Genomic DNA, 21,897 nt, shown 5'->3' on the forward strand with positions numbered 1-21,897 from the left:
CATCCGCTAAAACAGTCCACAAAATCAATCACAAACCTGTGTCAGAAAGATTGCGGAGAGACCCGTCCCCACCGGTACCTTACCCTGGTGTTATACAGCAACAGACCCGTCCCCATCTGTATTGTACCCCGGTGTTATACAGTGACAGACCTGTCCCCACCAGTACCGTACCCCGGTGTTATACAGCGACAGACTCGTCCCCACGAGTACTGTATCCAGCGATAAGCCTGTTTGCATTAGCTCTGTACCCTCCACGTACGTCACCTGAACCTTGCAGAGTCTGTCCCTCATCCCCAGGTATTAACAGAAACTATCAGCTTATCATACTTGTCAGCAGAGACTGCAGGCCATCAGTGGGCTGTCTATCAGAAGGTAACACTGCAACACTGGGTCAAGTGAAGGTGCTCCCACCTTCCTGCTCTGTGAGGTGTGCCCAGGCTGCTGGATCTCTCTGGCAGCAGCTTCTTCAGACTGTGCTTGTATGTGGTCCCTGGGCCACAACCTCTTCCGGCGTTCGAACACCACCACACCATCGTTAGCACACTGCCAACTCAGGATCCTCACAGCCAAGGCAGTGCCGTGGCTCTTCACCCACATCCAAGTGAACTCACATCAGTTCCAGATAAACTCAGCACACTGCATCATTCTGAAGCGATCCACGGGAATCGCTCTCCTGTTGCATGGCGCAGGAAGGCTGCACATCTTGGAAAGTATTCCCACAGAAGCTCAACTCACCAGGATAGTATGATTGTGTGATCGGATTGTTGCTCCAAACCACTGGTTGGACTTTAGCTCCAGGACTTCAGTCTCATTGTACATCCGGTTACCTGGAAGCAAAAATAAGGATAAATTTCAGATAAAGCTAGAGCAAGTGTACCGCGTGCTTCCTCAGAAGACAGTGAAATGTTCGGCACTGATTCATTCCAATGCAAATCAGAGGTTTCTTTCAGTAAATAATATTTTGAAATACACCAAGTTTGTCATTTTAACAATGACGTTATATTCACAGGGAACACATGGCCTGTATCTACGTGGTGGAGGCGGATACGATAGGGTCTTTCAAGAGACTTTTGGATAGGTACATGGAGCTGAGAAAAATAGAGGGCTATGGGTCTCTAAAGTAGGGACATGTTCGGCACAGCTTTGTGGGCTGAAGGGCCTGAATTGTGCTGTAGGTTTACTATGTTCTATGTATCCGTGTCCCCCAAACCTCTCCACCTCTGGGGTTTCCCTCACCACACTTGTGTCCCCAGGGGTCAGTGCTGGGACCACTGCTTTCTATATATATTCATGACCTAGACACGGGTGTGCAGAGTAAAATGTCCAAACCTGCTGACCACCCAAAGGTTGGAAGTGCGATGAGCTGTGAGGAGGACAGTAACTGTCTGTTCCAGGACACAGGCAGGTTGGCAGAATGGACAGGCAAGTGGCAGATGGAGTTTAATACAGGAAAGGGTGAAGTGAAACACTTGGGCAGAAAGAACAAGGAGAGACACGATGGGCTCAGTGGCACAGTGCTAAAGGGTGTGGGAACAGAGGGACCTGGGTGTACATGGACATCAGTCCTTGGAGGTGGTCAGGCATGTTGAGAGAGCGGCTGGTGAAGTGTTTGGGACCCTGGGATTCAGGGAGAGAGGCACAGAGAACAAACACAGGGAGGTAATGTGGAACCTGGACAAACACTGGCTCGGCCACAGCTGGAGGAGTGCGGCCATTTCTGGTCACCACACTTTGGGAAGGATGTGAAGGTCCCAGAGAGGGGCAGAAAAGATTCCCTGGAACGGTTCGGGGGGTGAGGGGTTCCAGCCGCAGGGTTAGACTGGGGAAGTTGGGCTTGTTCCCCCTGGAGCAAAGGAGGTTGAGGGGAGACTGTGGAGGTGGACAGGGTCATGAGGGGTTTAGCCGGGGTTATGGGGGAGCTGTTCCCATTGGTGGAGGGGTCAAGGACCAGGGGGCACTGAGTTAGCATCTTGTGCTGAAGATACAAGGGGGGTGTGAGGGAAACCCCTTCACCCAGAGATCAGCGATGGTCTGGGACTCACTGCCTGTAGGGGGTGGGGACAGTGTCAATCAGGGCCTTCAAAAGGGAGCTGGATCGGCACTGGAGGGAATTATCTGCAGGGGGTGGGGAACGAGTGGGGGAATAGGGCTGGTGGGACTGTCTGCAGGGAGCAGGCATAGACGATGGGCTGAATGGCCTCTTTCTGTGCAAAAATTATTTTACGATTTATTTCTGGATCTTGTGTGGACCAAGGGATGGAGACTTTGTGCTGTCAAGACAACAGTTCAATTATCATTGTATGACTTGACTACAAAAACAGTTGAAGGTTAACTGGAGAGCTGCTGGCCTTTTTTGTACGACAACTTGGTGTTATCCTCTGTCTCGATTGGCTTTTTCAGGTCAAAGATCCTTCTATTTGTTCATGGATGCCCGACTTTTACACACCGATTGAACAACACAGTCTAGATTTGACAGCACACACCTTCATGTTGAACTGCAGAGCAACGCAAGGGGATGCCCTCGTGCAAGTGACCCGTTTCTCTGATGGGATGCCGTGTCCATGTGAGGCAGTGCATCCCTGGAAAGGTGACGTGTTCAGTGGGACTGGTTGGCATGGCGCCCACAAGCAGGGAGTACTTGTAAGCCGTCAAGGGCTGGAAATTCAGTCACTGTGGAAGCCCCAATGTTAAAAGCCACAATTGAACTTGACATGATTGCACTTTGTGCTGCGTTGAGTCAGCTTGGCTGTGAGGGGGGATCCAAAGCATCTGGATGGAGGGAGAGTGCTGAGGGATTTGCGTTTGGTTGGAGGGAAACTACATGCAGCAAATCCCTCAGGCCTGTGACGAAGGACACTGGATTCACACAGTCAGTTCCCATCTGATGAGCTGCTGGGATTGGAACGACGTACGCCTCTCCGGAGTCCATCGGCACAGAAGGGGTCCCACTCAGCATTCGTGTCGCAACGTTGGCCAAGATTTAACTTGCCATTGTCCTCTTTCACTTGGACAGTAGCTCTTCAAGCAACCTCCGACCATGAAAATAACAACCGGAAATTTGCTCGAGGAAACAACTGAACTCAAACATGCATTTTTGTTGGTAGATCTTTGTAATGAAGGGGTCATAATTTCTCATTCCTCCCCAGTCACTGCTGGGACTGTCTGCAAACTGTAAATCACCAGAAGCTCACAGAAAGTAAATGAGACATTTCCTGTAGTTGTTGAGCAAAGGATTAAAAAAAACTCACATCTATGCTGGCGAGTAATTGGGTCAGAGGTTAAGCATGTCAAGAGTTTTTATAACTATACACTATGCAATTTAAATTGTTTAGGATTTAAATAAATTGTGTCCTTTGCAAAACAAGGTCCAGCGTACAATTATCATTTTCAAGTTTTTCTAAGATTTAGTAATAACCAGAGCTGAAGGAGTCAAAATTAAACTGGCCCTAGATATTATCCAAGTTGAATGGAGCTGGAACTCAACCAAGAGCAGTGTAAGGTGCAGAAGTGAAACTGTCCAGAAATGCAAGGGTTAAAAGGAGTCCTGGACTGGTTGGTACAAGTCAGGTCTCACACTCAGCTTGCGACTGAAGCTCACTTTTAACCAGGCTTGAGATTTCAAATCCCACTCCAGGTACGAGGACAACATCCAGGCAGATGCTCCACTGAAGGGGCGCTGCGACGCAGCCTCAGTCTCCTCCCTGAGCTTGGTGTTAAAGGTCCCTTGGCACTCATTTGAAGAGGAGCAGGGCTCCACGCCGATGGTTAACCTTCAATCAACAGACCCAGAACAGATTCTCACTGCTCTTTGTGGGAGCTTCCTGTGCACAGCTTGGCTGTTACATTACTACAGTGACTGCATTTCACAATACTCCAATGCCTGTGAAATAGCTTCAGGATTCCTGATGTCAGGTGTTTTATGAAAGTGCTAACAAATGTGTACTCTCACTTTCTGAAATTGTCCAATAACTACGAAGTTCAAATTGAGCCAGTTACTCGGCGTCTTCTCCATTTATGGTGATCATGGGATGTCTGCTTGGAATTCTCTGAGTATCACTAGGGTTTCTGTCTGCATCTATATTTACGTCAAAAGCAAAGCTCTCTCATATGTTCCCTAGAAACACGCTGTTCATGGATCACCACCTACTCCCGATCGACATCACTGATTGAAAGCTCCCGTGCGCCGATCATCAGCCATGAATTACAATGAAACAACAGCAACTTTGACATTGCTGTGACTACCAGTACCTCCCAATGGTGAGCCCACTGCTCAACCACCACCCCAGGGATTGGCCTTCCTGAATCCCGGCCTCATTTGCTGCTCGAATCCGAGGCCAGACTCACACAGTGTGGAACTGGATGACTCCGCGACCCCGGGAGGTCCTTTCCTCAGTGTGGTACATACTGCCTTAAATGCGACCACGGCAGTCTAGTCAGCGTTTAACCAGAGGCTCCCATTCAGAGTTATACAGCACTTCAGCCCAACTGGTCCATGCTGACCACGGTGCCCATCTAAGCTGGTCCCATTTTCCCACATTCCCGAGGCTTCATGGCTGAAGACTTTAGCAGCCATTCGGATAGAGTAATTGGGAAGCACACTTCCTAAGGACATCCCGCAGTTGGAGGGAGCTTACAATGGCCAGATCCAGCAAGGAATTGGGTGTCCATCATTGTCTATGGGGTCAGGAATGCTCCCACGTTCCTTCATACATACATACTTGCTTTCTAAAGTAGCCCACAGCCCTTGATCTGATTCTTCCAAATCCCAACCCAACCTGCCCTCATACCCCCTCTGCAGAAATGAGGTTGGGAGGCAGGGAGTGGAGGGGTTGAATTGTTCAGCCTCAATTCTGCCCCCACACCACTTCACCAAAGGGAGTCATGAGAAAAATCTGCTGGAGGAACTCAGCCCAGATGCAGGGTCTCGACCTGAAACAGCGACAATTCCTCCCCTCCCCCCACCCCCACAGATGCTGCTCGACCTGCTGAGTTCCTCCAGCAGACTGTTTGTTGCTCCAGATTCCGGCGTCTGCAGTCTCGTGTGATTCCACTGGAGACACACAAGATTTACACTGAAACTGGAACCAACATCGAAAAGAGGGGGAGGGGGAGAATATCTTCACTACAGTATTTCTCTGTAATCTTAACACAAGAAAACAGGAGCAGGAGGCCACTCAGCCCCTCAAACCTGCCCCACCATTCAGTGTGATCACGGCTGAACTACACTAGCCTCAACTCCTCTTCTGTGCCAGTTCCCCATCACCCTCAATTCTTCGATCTTCCAAATATTTCTCTCTCTCCACATTAAATATATCCACTGATCTGACCTCCATCTCCGTCAGGGCAGAGAATTTCAGAGATTCCCCTCCCTCTGAGACGCTTCTACACACCTCGGTTTTCAATGACCGGCCCCTGTAACTGTGTCCTCATGATCCTCCCACTGGTGGAAACATCCCAGCATCCACCTGTCATGCACCCTGAGGATGTTTCAATAAGCTCATTCTTCTAAACTCAGAGGAACACAGACTCAAACCGTCCAGCCTCTCTCGACAGGACAACCCTCCCATCTCAGGAGTCACCCTGCTGAATCCCTTTGGGACGACTGGATCCTTTTTTTTAGGGAAGGTGACCAAGACGGTGCGCAGTACTCCAGGTGCGGCCTCACCTACACCCTGTACAACTGGAACCTCCCCACTTTTAAACTCCAGCCCCTTCACAAGAACGTGAACAGCAGCTTAAAACTCCTGCATGGGCCGTCCACAGAACCTGCAGCAAGTCGGATTACGTTTCTCGCCCTTTAGCCCAGTTTCTCTGTGCCGCTGAGTCCACCCGACAGGAACACTGGGACCAACGGTCTCCCTTCTCAAACAATGAGGCAAAACTGGAGGGGATGAAGCAGAGGGAAACTGGAGTCATTAGAGGAAGAAATAACAGACTGAGACCGAAGGGAGGAAAGGACAGTGATCTCTCAGAACGTTCCCCAGCTGTGGGACCGCCTCCGCTGGATAAAACCTTCCCTTTCTGGCCGTGAACTCACTATTACTGGGTCTTCGGGTTCTGGGCTGTCGGGCCCAGTTTTGGTTCCTGATTCAGAATCACTCAGGGACCCAATGCCATCATCTGAGCTGATCCACCCATGCCCGGCTGAGGGAGCTGCCCTGCCACGCACCATCAGAAGGAAGAGCAGAGAGTTCACCCAGTGACTTGGGCCAATATCCACTGCTCAACCAGACACGCAACGGGCACACTCACTGGGCAATCATTGCAGTTGTTGCAAACGAGGGCTGCTAGTGAAGGACTGTGACATCTGGGACACGAGGCCCCTGAGCAAATGTTCAGCTTTCTTTTTGTTTAGTTGCAGTAACTCCCGATGCTCGGAATGCTGACATTGTTTACTTTTCCTCTGTGGGCTGTATCCCAGCCTCATTGCTCTCTTTACTCACGCCACTGAGGCCAGAACTGACGCTGTCTGATCAGGCAGCCGAGTGCTTTACCAACTCGCCACATGGCTGGGCAGTGAACTGTGATGTTCTCTGCCCTCATCTCTCTCCACCTTCAACCTCCATCCATCAGCAGCCCCACAGGGTGAAGGGGACTGCTCTTCCTCTGGGGCCCAGTGAAATCCAAACCAAATGTCTGCCCAGCAGATTCAGCGTCTTAGGCTTTCAACAGAACCTCCATTCTTTCCTGGAAATGGGGGCACGTTATTCTTTTCGCCCATCTGTGTTGAAGCATCCTTCCCCTTCACACGGCCACCGCTCTCACCCACTCCCACCCAAGGCTGACACATGGTGACGGTGGCTTTCTGAAGAATGAAGCCTGCCTGATTGCCACGTGACCTGACACCACCCGGTTGCTTTTGATGCAAAGGTCAGGTGTCACTGACTACGTGTAGGATTGCACTCAGTGCTTTCATTCAGAGAAGGAAACAAACAAAGAATGAGAACAATTAAAGCACAGAAGTCGGTGTGCTGAGAACACAGCAGCCAAGGCAGGATCCTCGCCTTCCTGTCTACCCAAGGGCTGATGGGGAGGACGGTGACATCACCTCCTCTCCCCAGCCAGACCAACAATGTGCTTCGGAAACAGGATCAGAGATCAGCAGAAGGCCCAGAGTCAAAATAAGCACCAATTTCCCTCTGCACAACCCCCTTCTGGTACCATGAGGCGCTCCTGCCCCTCACATTCACCACACAACAAATGAGTGGCCTTTACCTTTGAAATACTCTAATGGGAGGCGAAAGCCATTTGAGGACGGCATGCTGCCACAAGTGCCTCACCCCTCAACTGGCCCGTGCCACTGGGAAATCTCACACACAGGGTGAGAAATATCAGGTGACAGTAATTGTGCGTTTTCCACAGTGTGATGTCACGGCACATGCCCAGTGGCCTTCACGGGTAACAGTCCAGGGTTTTTGTAGGCACCAAAAAGGCCATCAGTTCAGTGACGTTCTACTGCACATGGCATAAAAGTGCTGCTTGCTGCACAGAAGGTCTGACTTTTCACAACATACACGACCGACAGAAATGCAAAATAATTCAGCCCACAGTCCCAGTTCACCCTCACTTCTGTGGAAGTTCGGGGCGGACCAACAGGTCCAGGCTCAAGTCTCACCTCCTTTACAAATATCAAGGTCAACGTCAGACAAGAGCGGCAAGTTCCAACTGACTCATCTTGCAGTAACCCACGGGAGCCCACAGCAGGGTTCTGCAGGACTGTCCTTGCCACCCCAGCTCAGAGTTAAACCCAAAGGCACAGACTGGAGCTCTGTCGCAACAACTCCTCCCTTTGACTCAGACACGCTTCATCTCAGGGAACACAAAGCCAGCAGCTGCTGGCTCTTCCCTACACCGAGGACAGAAGGAACCAAACAGGACAGCAGATGTGCCCAGGGCCTGTGAGGGCCTGTCCTCAGCCTCTCCTTTCTCTCATTTACACCTGGTGACTCATCCAAAAGCACAGTTTCCGCATCGACCAGCTCCGACATCGTCTGCCTGACATCCAGGCGGGATGCGCTGAAACTCCCCCCAGTGAGCACCCTCATGAACCCTGCTGCCCTGTCACCAACTCCGACCATCTCCTGCTACCTGCCTGAGAAACAAACACATCGGCGCTGTGACATACAATCGCCGATTCTTTTCCCCACGTATTCACACCATCACAAGGATCGCCCACTCCCCCTCAGTACCAGGACCTGACCCCACCCAGTCTCAGCTCTTCAGCTGCAGAAACCCTCACTCCCCTGCCTCAGTTACCGCTGGATCTGACAATTCCCCGCGGGTCTCCCAGTCCAAACCTCCATTAACGAGCTCATCCAGAGCGCTGGAGCCACTGACGTGACACATACTCAACCCCACCCCACACACCAGTCCCCCCCACACACACTAGATAAAGAAGTGGTGGTGTTGGGTCTCTTAAAGAACCTTAAGGTGGATAAGTCCCCAGGGCCTGATGGGATATAGCCCAGGTTATTGTGAGGCAAGAGATGAGATTGCTGCGGCCTTGACCAAGATCTTCATGTCCTCTCTAGCCACAGGCGAGGTCCCAGAGGACTGGCGAGTAGCTGATGTTGTTCCATTTTTCAAGAAGGGAAATAGGGATAATCCTGGAAACTATAGACCGGTGAGTCTAACGTCAGTGGTGGGGAAGTTATTGGAGAGGATTCTTAGGGATCGGATTTATGAACATTTGGAAAACCATGGGCTAATTAGGGGCAGTCAGCATGGCTTTGTGTGGGGAAGGTTATGTCTCACTAACTTGATTCAGTTTTTTGAGGAGGTGACGAGGGTGATTGACGAATGTAGAGCCGTGGATGTTGTCTACATGGATTTTAGTCAGGTGTTCGACAAGGTCCCTCATGGGAGGCTCATCCAGAAGATTAAGATGCATGGGATCCACAGTGACTTGGCCGTTTGGATTCAGAATTGGTTGCCCATAGAAGAGGGTAGTGGTTGATGGGACTTATTCTGGCTGGAGGTCTGTGACTAGTGGTGTTCCACAGGGATCTGTACTGTAACCGCTGCTGTTTGTGATGTATATCAATGACTTGGATGAAAACATGGATGGGTGGGTTAGTAAGTTTGCAGATGACACAAAGATTGGTGGTGTTGTGGACAGTGTAGAGGGTTGCCAAAGGATACAGATCAGTTGTAGATATGGGCGGAGAAATGGCAGATGGAGTTTAATCAGGCCAAGTGTGAAGTGTTGCACTTTGGGAGATCAAATGTAAAGGGACAGTACACAGTTAATGACAGGATCCTTATTGTGAGGTGTTGCACTTTGGGAGATCAAATGTAAAGGGACAGTACACAGTTAATGACAGGATCCTTAACAGCGTTGATGTACAGAGGGATCTTGGGGTCCAAGTCCATAGCTCCCTGAAAGTGGCTGCACAGGTTGATAGGATGGTAAAGGCGGCGTACGGCATGCTTGCCTTCAAAGCTTAGGGCATAGGACCTGTTGCGACTTTATAAAATGCTGATACAACCACAGCTGGAGTACTGTGTACAGTTCTGGTCACCACACTACAGGAAGGATGTGACTGCACTGGAGAGGGTGCAGAGGGGATTCACCAGGGTGTTGCCTGGGGCGGAGTGTTTCAGTTATGGGGAGAGGTTGGATCTGTTCTCCCTGGAGCGGAGGGAGCTGAGGAGGGACCTGAGAGGTTCTGTAAGATTATGAGAGGCACAGATAGGGTGGGATAGTCAGCACATATTTCCAATGGTAGGGGTGTCAAAAACAAGAGGGGGTGGGTTTAAGGTGAGGGGGAGGAGATTTGAAGGGGACGTGAGGGGTCAGTGTTTTACACATAGAGAGGTTGGTATCTGGAACTCACTGCCAGAGGAGGGGGTGGCACTGTGTGGAAGGGACATTTAGACGGACACTTCAATAGACAAGGTATAGGAAGACAGGGTCCTAATGTGGGAAAATAGGATCAGTGTAGGAGGGCAAAGGGTCGGCACAGACACGGTGGGCTGAAGGGCTTGTTCCTGTGCTGTACCACGCCGGGACACGACTCGTTAAAGAGGCCTACTTCATTTGACCCACTTGCACCAGCTGAAGAGGCTCTAGGCTGCCTGAGCACCCTCCCCACCGGGGTTTTGGGAGGACGGAGGGAGAGGGGTGTTGGGGCAGCCCAGAGCCACCTGTGCACCGGACCCTTCACCAGGCTCTCTGCTTCCTGGACAGACATCCAGTTGGCACTCACTGGCAGGAGGCAGCAGCCAATGCAAGCCGAGCTCCAGTGTGGTGACCACAGATTGGTAGCTCCCCAGGTACAGTGAACAGGACCTGGCACCAACAGCAGCACAAAACATTCAGCAGTTCATTAACATCTTCCTGAATCCATGCACTTGTATCCACTGCCACCACTTCACTGGTGAGTGCAGGACACACACTCTCCAAATCATCTGCAATTCCCATTATCCTTGCTCTGAGTTCCAGGATCCTGGCCAGAACATGCAACTAAACAACGGATGTATGCAGCCGGCAGAGCCAGCATACCTGAAGGTCTCGAGTGGAGAGCAGAGGAAGCAGCCGTCAGCTGTGGGAAGAGACCTGGACACTGGACAAGCAGCTGCACACTGAGGCCGAGCACCACTTCTCTCAGCTCAGCCACAGCATCGTCCCAGGAACTGGCCCACACACCGGCCTCCGTACACAACCCCTGCCAAAACTCCCACTGCAGGGTAAGGCTGAAGCACAGACCTGGGGCGTACTGCAAACTACTCGTCAACAGCACGGTTCCACTCACCACTGCGGTCAAAGAATGTAAATACCCAGGACATGTGTGTTCATCTGTCCGTCAATCCCATCACATCAGGTCCTCCTCCCCTCCCCTGAAGGTATCGACTGTCCCTGGGGTGCAGTTGGTCTCTCTCTCCCCTCCCCTGAAGGTACCAAATGTCACTGGGTATAGTTGGTCTCTCTCCCTCCCCTCCCCTGAAGGTATCGACTGTCCCTGGGGTGCAGTTGGTCTCTCTCTCCCCTCCCAAAGTGCTGACTCTCCCTTGCTATGATTTTACTGACCACATTGATACACCACGTTTCCCTAATTGCCACCGTCCATGTTTGCATCCCACACAGACGGTCTTCCACCGTTCCACCAGAACGGACTAGATTCTGGGAATCTGTGGCCCTCAGCTGACCTTTGCACCTCAGGGCACCTTTCCTCTGAGGATGTCAATGAACATCAGAGCTGACTTCCTTGGATCTCGGAGTGGCTGAGGGTCGGCCTTGGGGGAGAACTGAGAGGTGGGGGAGATCAGGTGCCCTTACTGAGGCCGAACCTGGCCACAGGGCACCAGTCCCTATGTGGGTGCTTGGTGAAACCTGGTGATCGCTGATTCTTTGTGGCTTTTGTAAGATTCTGTCATTACTTGTTGAAGCCTGCAGAGACCCTGATGGAGAGCATCGCTGACCGTGGGGGTGGGGGAGTTTAAGCAGTATTTACAAGGTCCCTCAGACATTGAGAGTTCCTGCATCGTGCACTGCCTTCCCATTCTTCACACAAAGAACCACCATACACCCTCCCCGAAATAAGGCTGCTCCGCTGATGCAAGAGCTTAGACCTTCACTCCAGTAAACCCAACACAGCCTCTCCTGCAGCAAACCTCACACCACTTCACACCCAGCACAGCAAAAAAAAATAGCATCAGGGCCGCCAAGTCCCCGGGAGGAAGTAGGCTCAAGTCACCTCTGTGGGTCGGCCAAGCTTTGATGTCAAATCTAGCACTTTCTGCACACTTAAGATGATGACTCTTTCCGACTTCATTTCAGACCTGAACATTTTGTTTTCCCAACGTGATTCTTAGAGCTACAGCTAAACTCTTAATACAGAAAAAAAAAAGACTTGATCGAGCTCTGGGAGGCAAAGCTTTCCTTGCTGTACAACTACTGTGTGAGACGGTCTTGGCTCAGATCCACATATTTTCCTGAGTTAGCACAAAGACCCACTACAAGAGAATTCCCATTTGGTTTTCATATCACTCTGCCACATGTTGCAATAATTTATTTTTTCAGAGGCAAAAAGAACCTGCCTGCAGGGAATTAAAACGTGCAGTGATTTGTCAGCAATGAGTGTAGACCAAACACAAGCCCTGAGCCCGTTTCTTAGGTTCTTTTTAAATGAACATAGTAATACACTTCTTCACCACAGCTCATCTCCTAGCAACAGGACCAGCCCTCCAACCCCTCACCCATCTAACTGGAGCTTGGATTCTATCACATTCTACGTTGTCATTTAATACAGTTTCCCACCAGCACTGCTGGCAGGGAAAATCACTCCGTCTTCTAATTAAAACTTACTGGATCAAACTTCAGTGGGAGAAAAGCAGATGCTGCAATAAAATGGAACACTCAGCGGGCCAGGCAGCATCTGTGGAGAGGGAAAGCAGGCTGACGGTTCAGGTCACAAGACCTCCCAGTGGTCTTTGGGTCTTTTGGAGATGACTGATCAGACCCGAAACATTACCTCTCTCTCTCTCTCTCTCCACAGATGCTGCCTGACCTGCTGAGTGTTTCTGATTTTATTTCAGATCTCCAGTGCCTGAAGGTTTTTGATTTCCCAGCATGCCATTGCTACACGTAACTCCAGTCCCAATATTCCCGAGTTGAACCTCTCATGGCCACTGAAGTGGTCTTCAAGAAGAGTCCTCACCGCCAACTGCGAAGGATAAACATTGGAGCAAGGTCACCCGCCAGAGGATGACAGTAACCAGAAAGTTGGGATCAAAGAGTCAACACTCTAGCATTCAGGAATTTCATCAGACACTTCCTGGCACTTGCAGCTCCAAATCAACCATTATTTTCCCATATATTGGAACGAGAGACAGAACTAAAGGGCTCAGGCTCACTGCCTGAGGCACTGCCACTCAACAAACTCTTACCTGTTAGATCGAAAGGAATCTGCTGGCAGGCTGTGTCGTTCAGACCCCAGGCACATGAGTAGACCGCTCCACTTTCGGTTATGTTCGGCTGGCTGGTATTGGCTTTGGGAGCTCCAATCAGAACAATCGGCCTGAAAATACAAACGTGAAGAACATTAGAAACAATCCTGCTGACAGCAGGTGTGTTGTCGAGAGCCAGCGGGTGCTGGCTGAAGCTTTGGCTCCAGTTGTCCAAACCAGCAGCTAACACCAAGCCTGTCGGAGAAACCCACCACTCAGACTCAGGACAACCTTCTCAGAGTGGTTCTTGACAGCTCGCCTCCAGTGGAGCTCTTCCATCACCATGGCAACAAACGGGAAACAGAACACAAGAAAATAGCAGGAGCAGGCCACTCGGCCCCTCAAATCTGCCCTATGTTCACAAGATCACAAGACAAGGGAGCATAAGTAGGTCATTTGGCCCATCGAGTCTGCTCCATGAGCTAAACTAATACTATTCCTATCTAGTCCCAACTTCTGGCCTTATCCCCATATCCCTTGATACCTTGACTAATTAGATACCTATCAATCTCCTCCTTAAACGCCCCCAATGATCGGGCCTCCACAGCTGTACATGGCAAAGAATTCCATAATTTCACTACCCTCTGGCTAAAGAGATTTCTCCTCATTTCTGTTTTAAACCGGTACCCTCTATTGTGACCACGGCTGATCTGCCCCAGGCCTCAACTCTTCCGTGCCAGTTCCCCACAGCCCTCAATTCCCTGATCTTTCCAAAACGTATCTACCTCGTCCTTAAACACTCCCAGTGATCCAGTCTCCACAACCCTCAGGGGTAGAGAGTTCCAGAGATTCACTACTGTCTGTGAGAAGTTCCAAGACGCCTCAGTTCACCTGTGTGACCGCTCCCACAGAGTGCAGTCCAAACCCAAGCTCAACATCCCCACATCAGGTCCCCTCATGATATATTTTAGTAAAATCACTCCTAAATTCTTCTCAACCCCAAAGAATACAGATCTAACTTTGTCAGCTGTTGGTGATCAGACAGCCCTCTCATCCCAGGAATTAGTCCAATCCCTCCAACGTCAGTATATCCTTGCTTAAATAAGGGAACTAAAGCTGTGCTTAGTTCTCCAGGTGTGGTCTCGTCAACTGTAACATCACTTCCAAATTCAAAACTCCAACACTCTTGCAACCAAAGCCACGAAGCCACCTGCCTTCCTCACCGTCGGCTGCACTGCCTGCTAACCGTTTGTGACTCATGCATGAGAACACCTGGGTCCCACTGTACTTCACCCATTGGCAGACATTTTCCATTGAGGTACTAATCCACCTTTAGTTTCCTCTTGCCGAAGTGCATGATCTCACACTTCCCACATTAAAGTCCATTGCCAAGTTTCCACCCACTCATCTGTATCTTGTTGCAGGGTCCAAATATCCTCATCACAACATCCCTTCCACCTACTTCCATGCCATCGGGAAACTCGGATACCTTGCACGCTACCCACTTCTCCAAGGCAGTGAGATTGTGGGCCAAGAATTGATCCCCGGGGTACTCCGCTGGTTACATCCTTCCAGCCTGAAAAGGCTTGAAACTTCAAAAAGAACAGCGACACGTTCAGTAAAGAACAGAAACAAAGAAGGTATTGATTCTCCTAGAAAGCACCTAGGAAGGTCACTGACCCTTCATCAGAAAGGAAAGGTTACCTGCGTTTCACTCTCCACAGATGCCACCTGACCTGCTGGGAGTATTCAGCATTTTCTGTTTTTATTTCAGATTTCCAGCTTCTGCAGTTTTTTTGATTTTCATTCACGCTAGATATTTTTTTACTTGCTTTATCTGTTATTTGGCAGTTCTTTGCAATCTATTTGACCTGTCTATGTGCAAATCCAGATTTGAGATGTTATTTAAGATTTAGGTTTTATTTCAGGTTTCCAGCAACATTATCTTTTGCTTTCTATTGGCTCATGCGTGAGCCTGCCCAAGACTGAAACCAATCTGAGTTATGTCAAATAATTAGATTGAAAACTTGAGTTGAACTGTTTGCCACCTCTCTGAGGAGACGTCAGATCTCAGCTACCTGCGCCTGCCAGTGTGAGGGGTACACAGCACACATTTCTACACTGCAGTGCACTGTGAGCCTCCTGGTTCCATCGTGGGCAGGATACTGACAGCTGGCAGAGCCTCGAACACACTCTCCAAAGCAAAAGATGCTGTCGAAGGCAGGTGGGGAAACCAAACATGGCAAGCATCTCCCTGGCCTTTTACGAGCAGAGATCCCATGATATGTGAAGCAAAATGTGTGTCCTGCACACAGTAATTGAGCTGTTAAGACAAAGAAAGGCAAAGGAACAGATGATCTGACAAGTTGGCAAAGCTCAGTCCTCTCTCCGAGCCACCACACTGAACAAATTCCCAATGAAATGTGGTCAGTATCCAGCTTCCTGCAATCGGAGAATCCTCACGAAACAGGCTCCAACATTCCCTGAGATTAAGACGCTTGTTAGGACTTACAGTCATTTCCTGTCCCAGAACGCTCTCAGAGAGAGGGCCAGACAGGCCAGCGCCCAGTAATCATGGCACTCGCAGTCTTGCCTTCTGTCTGCAGGTTGATCACTTTGATAAGCAGAAACCAGACCTGAGAGCGAGTTCCACAGACCCCGGCCGAGGACCAGGCCAACACAACCCTCACCAGCTGCCCTCTGGGCTTGGCCCAGCCCCAGGATACAGCAGCGCACCTTCAAAATCATCAACGAGCGACGCGTTTCTGCTCCTTCCACACCAGTGAGTAACTGGAGTTAGAAAGGAGATCAGTCTCGATATTACTGAGAGACAGAACTGGATCGGGGGCAGAGCCTTTCCTCGCCTGAGGAATAGACACTACCCAACCGTGCTTTCGGCAGTGTGGCTGTGTGTGAGGCTTCACAGTAGCAGGGATGTGACCTGTGTGACTGCAGAGGACTCTTAAAAAAAAACCACGGAGGTTGAAGGTAGTGCGATGGTTTCCTCGACTTTAACCTCCTGTGAACACTAAGGTTAACACTGGGACCATGGTAGCATCTGCCAATCACTGCAGCTCCCCTGTCCGATTCCCTGTGACTGTGGTTTCCCATTGTTGACGTTATCCCGTTGAACCTGCTCTGTCCCTCACTATGTCTGTTCTATCGTCAGGGACCAAAATCCACCTACAATTTTCCAACTGTGGACAGACCACCAATTACTACAAAGTTATCAGTCACCCTCCCCTCGGGACTGCTGTTCTGTTGAGAAAACCCTGCACGTTTTGGCCTTTGTCCCCCCACTGTATCAGAGAGATACGGCACGGAAACAGGCCCTTCAGCCCACCGAGTCCGTGCCGACCACCAACCACCCATTTACACTGATTCCATTTTATTCCCCCCACATTCCCACCAACTCCCCCCAGATTCTACCCCCTCACCCACACACTGGGGGACAATTTACAGCAGCCAATTAACCCACCGACCCGCACATCATTGAGATGTGGGAAGAAACTGGACCCCACGGGGGGAAACCCACGCGGTCACGGGGAGAACGTGCAAACTCCACACAGACAGCTCTGGACGTCAGGATTGAACCCGGGTCTCTAGAGCTGTGAGGCAGCGGCTCTACCCGCTGTGTTACTGTCAGAGATTGTCTCCCTATAATTATCATATCAAAATGCTTCGTAATTTAGCCAGTCACGGCATCCTTTATGTGGATCCCTGGCTCTGGTTCCTGCACACTCTCTGGGTAGTCCCACTCTACACTCACATTACTTGCTTGCCTCACAGCCACACTGCACCCACACTGAATCCCCTCCCTCCTTCCCACAGTTTTACACTTCTCTTGTGCTTTCCCCAATGCTCTAAGTACTGATTCAGTAAATTATCACCTTCCTTATACCTAAAACCTAACCCTCCAAGTCTAAGAGGTGATCCCAGGAAGGCCTGCACAATCCAGCCCTCTCTGACCGAGCCCAAACCAAACACCTAACCCAATTCCGGCCTGTCACCCACTTCCTATCCATCTCACTCCACTCCCTCTCGTACCACGTGGCATTCTGAATTCCTTCTGCGAGCCTTTCCTGGGAAACTTTACCCAATTCCTTCACACACGGCTTGTACACTGGCTTCCCTTTAGCCACCAGTCACCTCTTCCAACAAACGTTCACACTTGCTTAAGAGAAGTCGGAGTAGCTGGCCGCCTGAGTAGAGATCTGGAAGGACTCACTGATGGCACCTTGGTGGCAGGAGCCAAACCCAGACCATGCATAGACACTCAGTAACCAGGTGCAAACTGGTAGAAGCTTGAGTGACGATGGCCTGTCTCCTCACCACCTCTCGTGGCACACATCCAAGTCCAGACAGAAGGTATTTTGGGCGAGTGTTGCTCCTCTCCTCATCTGAAGGTGCCAAGTGTCACTGGGGCCCTGGTTCCATGGGCGACAGCTTTCCTCCACTATCCCACCCAAGGGGCCTTTCAGCATGACCGACACCTCCTTGGGCAGCTTCCCGGGGATGAGGTTGGCTTGTTTCCACCCCAACTCTGAGCAGCGGAGGATGTTGCCTGGATTGGAGAGCATGTCTTATGAGGACACGTTGAGCTAACGAGGGCTTTTCTCTTTGGAGAGGAGGAGGATGAGAGGTGACTTGATAGAGGTGAACAAGATGATAAGAGGCATAGATCGAGTGGACAGTCAGAGACTTTTTCCCAGGGCGACAATGGCTAACATGAGGGGACATAATGTTAGGAGGAAGGTATAAGGGGGATGTCAGGGGTAAGTGTTTTACACAGAGAGTGGTGGGTGTGTGGAACGCACTGCCGGCAGAGGTTGTGGGGGCAGATACATTAGGGACATTTAAGAGACTCTTAAATAGACACATGAATGATAGAAAAATAAGGGGCTATGTGGGAGGGAAGAGCTAGATAGATCTTAGAGCAGGATAAAATGTCGGCACAACATTGTGGACCAGAGGGCCTGTACTGTGCTGTGATGTTCTATGTTCGTGTGTGGATTCGTGGAACCGAACACCAGCTGGCGCACGGGCCAGACACAGCAAGGTCTCGGTCTGACAGCAGGGGGTCCAAGGTGATTGGAGACCAGGAGCTGGTGCACGGACATCAGTACGTACAGGTATGCGGATGTACACAGATACCTACTCATGCAGCCGCACTCTGAGCTTGTGTATTTGCCCTCCCATTGAACACGAGCTGTGACACAGGAGAGCGGGCTCGCACTCTGCCCTCCCACACACACCAGAGGTCACCCCCAATCACAGGAGCAACATCCTTGCTCCACAAGATCGGAGACCATACAGCCCATTGAGTCTATGCTGTCAAACTTTACCAGAGAAAGCCCATCAGTCCCATCAACCTTATTATTTCCCCGTGAACAATTCTCCCCACCTTCCCACCAACTCCCCCCCAGATTCTACCCCTCACCCACACACTGGGGACAATTTACAGTGGCCAATTAACCCACCGACCCCGCACGTCGTTGGGATGTGGGAGGAAACCGGAGCACCCGGGGGGAAACCCACCCGGTCACAGGGAGAACGTGCAAACTCCACACAGACACCGCCGGAGGCTGGGATCGAACCCGGGTCTCCAGTGTTGTGAGACCAAAGCACTAACTGCTGTACCACCTTCTCAGATCTGCCTCAACATGCACAGACATCTGAGGGCCTCCATCAGACCAGTGTAAGAACACTTAAACAAGCTCCGTGAAACGTATTGGCCACTGGCCACTGCCTGGGGCATATCCAGATGATCCAGGGTCCCTGCCCAACCATGTTCCCTGATAGTGTTCACCCTCTCCTACTGCATTCCGCCTCAGGACTTGACCCTGGGCGTCATCCAAACTCTGGGACTGAAGAGCAAGCCACCGACCTTCCAGGGGTGATGTCCGTTGACCTGACACCAACCACAGAGAACCTGAGGGCTTGCGGAATGCATGGTTGAATTTCAGTAGGGACTCTGTGAGTGGGATCCTGGCACCCAGCACAAGCAGCCCACAAGTGGTGACGTCAAACACCTTCAAACAGGAGGACTGAAGCAGACCGTGTGACTGTACGCAGGATGGGAGGTGGAAGAGTTCTGAGAGGAAAGCTCAGAGGGGAGGGGGCGGTCCATGGGGAATGCCCAACAACTAATCTCACTGCACACCCCCAGGGCCAAGCCTGGCTGTTTTTAGAACTCAATTCAATGCTGCCTGCGGGAGATAAGCACTTGGCAGGGCTGGCAATACCCAGAGCTAATCGTCTGGAGAACGATCCTATCACAAACACAGGCGTAACAAGGCTCTATTAAAATTGAATAAACAGCAACTAAAGCTGCTGGCACAGACTGTGGAGTCTGAGACTGTTCAATGTCTGTGCCCACCACCATGCTGGAGAAACCTTTGATCCAGAGTGCTTCTCCTCCACCTTCAGCCCGCAGTCACCGCCCCGCCGCCTGTGCCCCCACCCGCCACCTGTGAAACCCATTCGCCGCCTGTGACCCCGCCCGCCGCCTGTGACCCCCCACTCGCTGCTCTGTCACCGTCAGTATCCCCTCCTATGAGCTCAGCACCATTGACCCTTCCGTGTGTGTCCTGTCCCACAGCACTGACCATACACCCCAGCTCCATCACCATTCCTGCCCCGACCAACCTTCCAGAAGTTACGTCCGTGTTTAGGACACAGATCTGGAGCAGATATAAACATCCGCACTGGCTGGGTCAGAACCACACACAGCTCGTTCTCCCGAGTGCTGGGATTCGCGCTGTAGATTCCTCAACCTCCAGGGGAATGAGCTGGGCCCCAAACCGAGTTGTCAGACTGTGACCAGTTCGTGGGGCTCTCAGTCCACCAGGAACACCGGCCTTCTTGTGGATGGTGCCGGAGTCTGATAAACATCACAACTCACACCCTGTCCCCCGGCTGTCAGGGAGTTTGGCTGCCGCTTGTTTACGGTGTGCGGGACCCCTCACAGCACCACCTCCCATCATCCCAGGAAACTCCCAGGGGAAACCAGGAGACTGAGCAGCAGGGACAGTCTGTGGGTGTCCCTGCCCCAGAGAGGGCAGAGGTGGAGTGGCTGAGTGGATTGAAGTGGGGATTGAACATTTGAACAAGGAAGTCGAGGGGTGTGGGGAGAGACAGACAGGTGGTGCTGAGGCTGGGATTAGATCAGGCTCGAGGGGCTGAGTGGCCTCCTCTTGCTTCATGCGTACTCAAGAGAGAGAGTGAGTCACTGCATATCAAAACATTCCACATGATAAGGCTTCAAAGAGAGAGGGGAGGTTCCCCTAGGTAAAGCAGGGCTCCAGCAAGAAGGCTGCCGGCAGTTTGGATGGTTTGAACGGTTACATCCTGGACTACAGATAATAATCAACATTAATTCATCCTCTTCTGAATTATTACAGTGAAGTTGCCAAAGAGCTGTTCCCCTGTTAACCAGGACAGGAAATACAGGAGCCCTTGGCCTCTCAAAGACTCTTGGGTGGCTCCCACACTCACGGAGGAGGCTGGTGCTGGAAGTGGGCGGGGAACGAGCAGCCCAGAGTAAAGGGGCAGTGAACTGAGCTGCAGGCTTTATACTGACCGACTGGCACAGAGCACAAGCAGAAAGTGAGAGCAGCACAACCATCGAAGCGCTGGTGTTTGGAACCAGGCAATGAGCACAAAGAAAGTTGCCATGATTGGAAAATCACTTGAATCAGTGTTATTGATGTGGAGCGAGACGTAAATACTGGCCCAGAAGACCAGTGGGGTCTTTCAAGTCCTTCCAACCACGCAGCACCCTCAGCACCACACTGGCAATCAGGGCTTAAACCCACAAGCATCTGACTTATGGGATCGCACTGACACAACGCTTGCTGTTGGCCACAAGTCTCGCAATCCCCAGTTCAGACAGACAGGAACGTTGAGGAAAGTCTCGGCTACAAAACCGAATGAACTGGGGTTAGAGTTAGAGGTCAAGGGTCAGGGGTGCACTCAGACCAGGACATGCTGGCTAACAACATTAGAACTGGCTGAAGAGAACCCGGCAGAAGGAATTAATTCACCAGCAGATGCTAACACAAGAGCATTGCCAGTAAAACCACATCGCACGTGCTGCATAATGTGACACTGATCATCGGCACATGTCAGGAAATGGACGTGGACCATTTAAACGCTCACTATCCTGTCTGCGTTCAGACACTGGGTCAGCCAGACCCTGGCAGCTTCTTTGTTACACACCCTCCATTTTGACGCAATCTGTTCTGGCAACAGAACCGAACGACCATCACCCCTCCTCAACACCCCCCACCCTCCGTAACACCACAACTTCAGATAAAGAGCTTAAGCTAGACACTGAAGCTGCCCTTTAACCCAACCAAGGGTTAACAGCACAGGGAGAAGCAGGGTTTCATTCCTGGCTTGTGAGGAGCTGGGTGGCCTGGTAATTGGTCTACAATCCACTCCCCGAGAGGGGCGGTCAGCATGTGCTGATGAAACAACGGCAGGCTATTTGACCACAGAGGCAGCATCACAGCTCCACTCGATCCAATCCATGCTGTCTGGTGCAGTCAGCCACATGGCACCGACTGTTCAGCGATCAGGAGCAAGGGCGTCAGCTGAACACATCGTGTGCAGCTGCAGGAATGCCGCCGTGGTCCAACAGGCTGCATGTGATGCTTGGATATCCGGCAGTGCCTGACAAACACGAGTCAGGAAGATTAGGGGAAGAGAAGGAGAGAGAGAAGGGGAGAGGGGGGGAAAGAGAGAGAGAGAGAGAGAAGGGGAGAGGGGGGGAAAGAGAGAGAGAGAGAGGGGAGAGGGGGGGAAAGAGAGAGAGAGAGAGAGAAAAGGGGAGAGGGGGGAAAGAGAGAGAGAGAGAGGGGGGGAAAGAGAGAGAGAGAGAGAGGGGGGGAAAGAGAGAGAGAGGGTGTGGGGGGGGGTAGAGAGAGAGAGAGAGGGGGGGGGAAGAGAGAGAGAGAGAAGGGGAGAGGGGGGAAAGAGAGAGAGGGGGGAAAGAGAGAGAGAGGG

General features: G+C 51.2%; 1 protein-coding gene across 2 annotated transcripts in view; it reads right to left on the minus strand.

Annotated features, from left to right (window-relative positions):
* The window catches only part of LOC127566985 (integrin alpha-5-like), a 90,895-nt gene that overhangs the window by 54,332 nt on the left and 14,666 nt on the right, over positions 1 to 21,897 (minus strand). For both annotated transcript variants that reach the window (XM_052009570.1, XM_052009571.1), the window contains exons 2-3: positions 12,889 to 13,019; positions 736 to 827 (exon numbers count right to left, since the gene is read on the minus strand). In XM_052009570.1, coding sequence (XP_051865530.1) covers positions 736 to 827; positions 12,889 to 13,019 — 223 coding nt within the window. The remainder of the gene's footprint in view (positions 1 to 735; positions 828 to 12,888; positions 13,020 to 21,897) is intronic.

This window comes from Pristis pectinata, chromosome X, assembly GCF_009764475.1.
Source record: "Pristis pectinata isolate sPriPec2 chromosome X, sPriPec2.1.pri, whole genome shotgun sequence".
NCBI lineage: Eukaryota > Metazoa > Chordata > Chondrichthyes > Rhinopristiformes > Pristidae > Pristis > Pristis pectinata.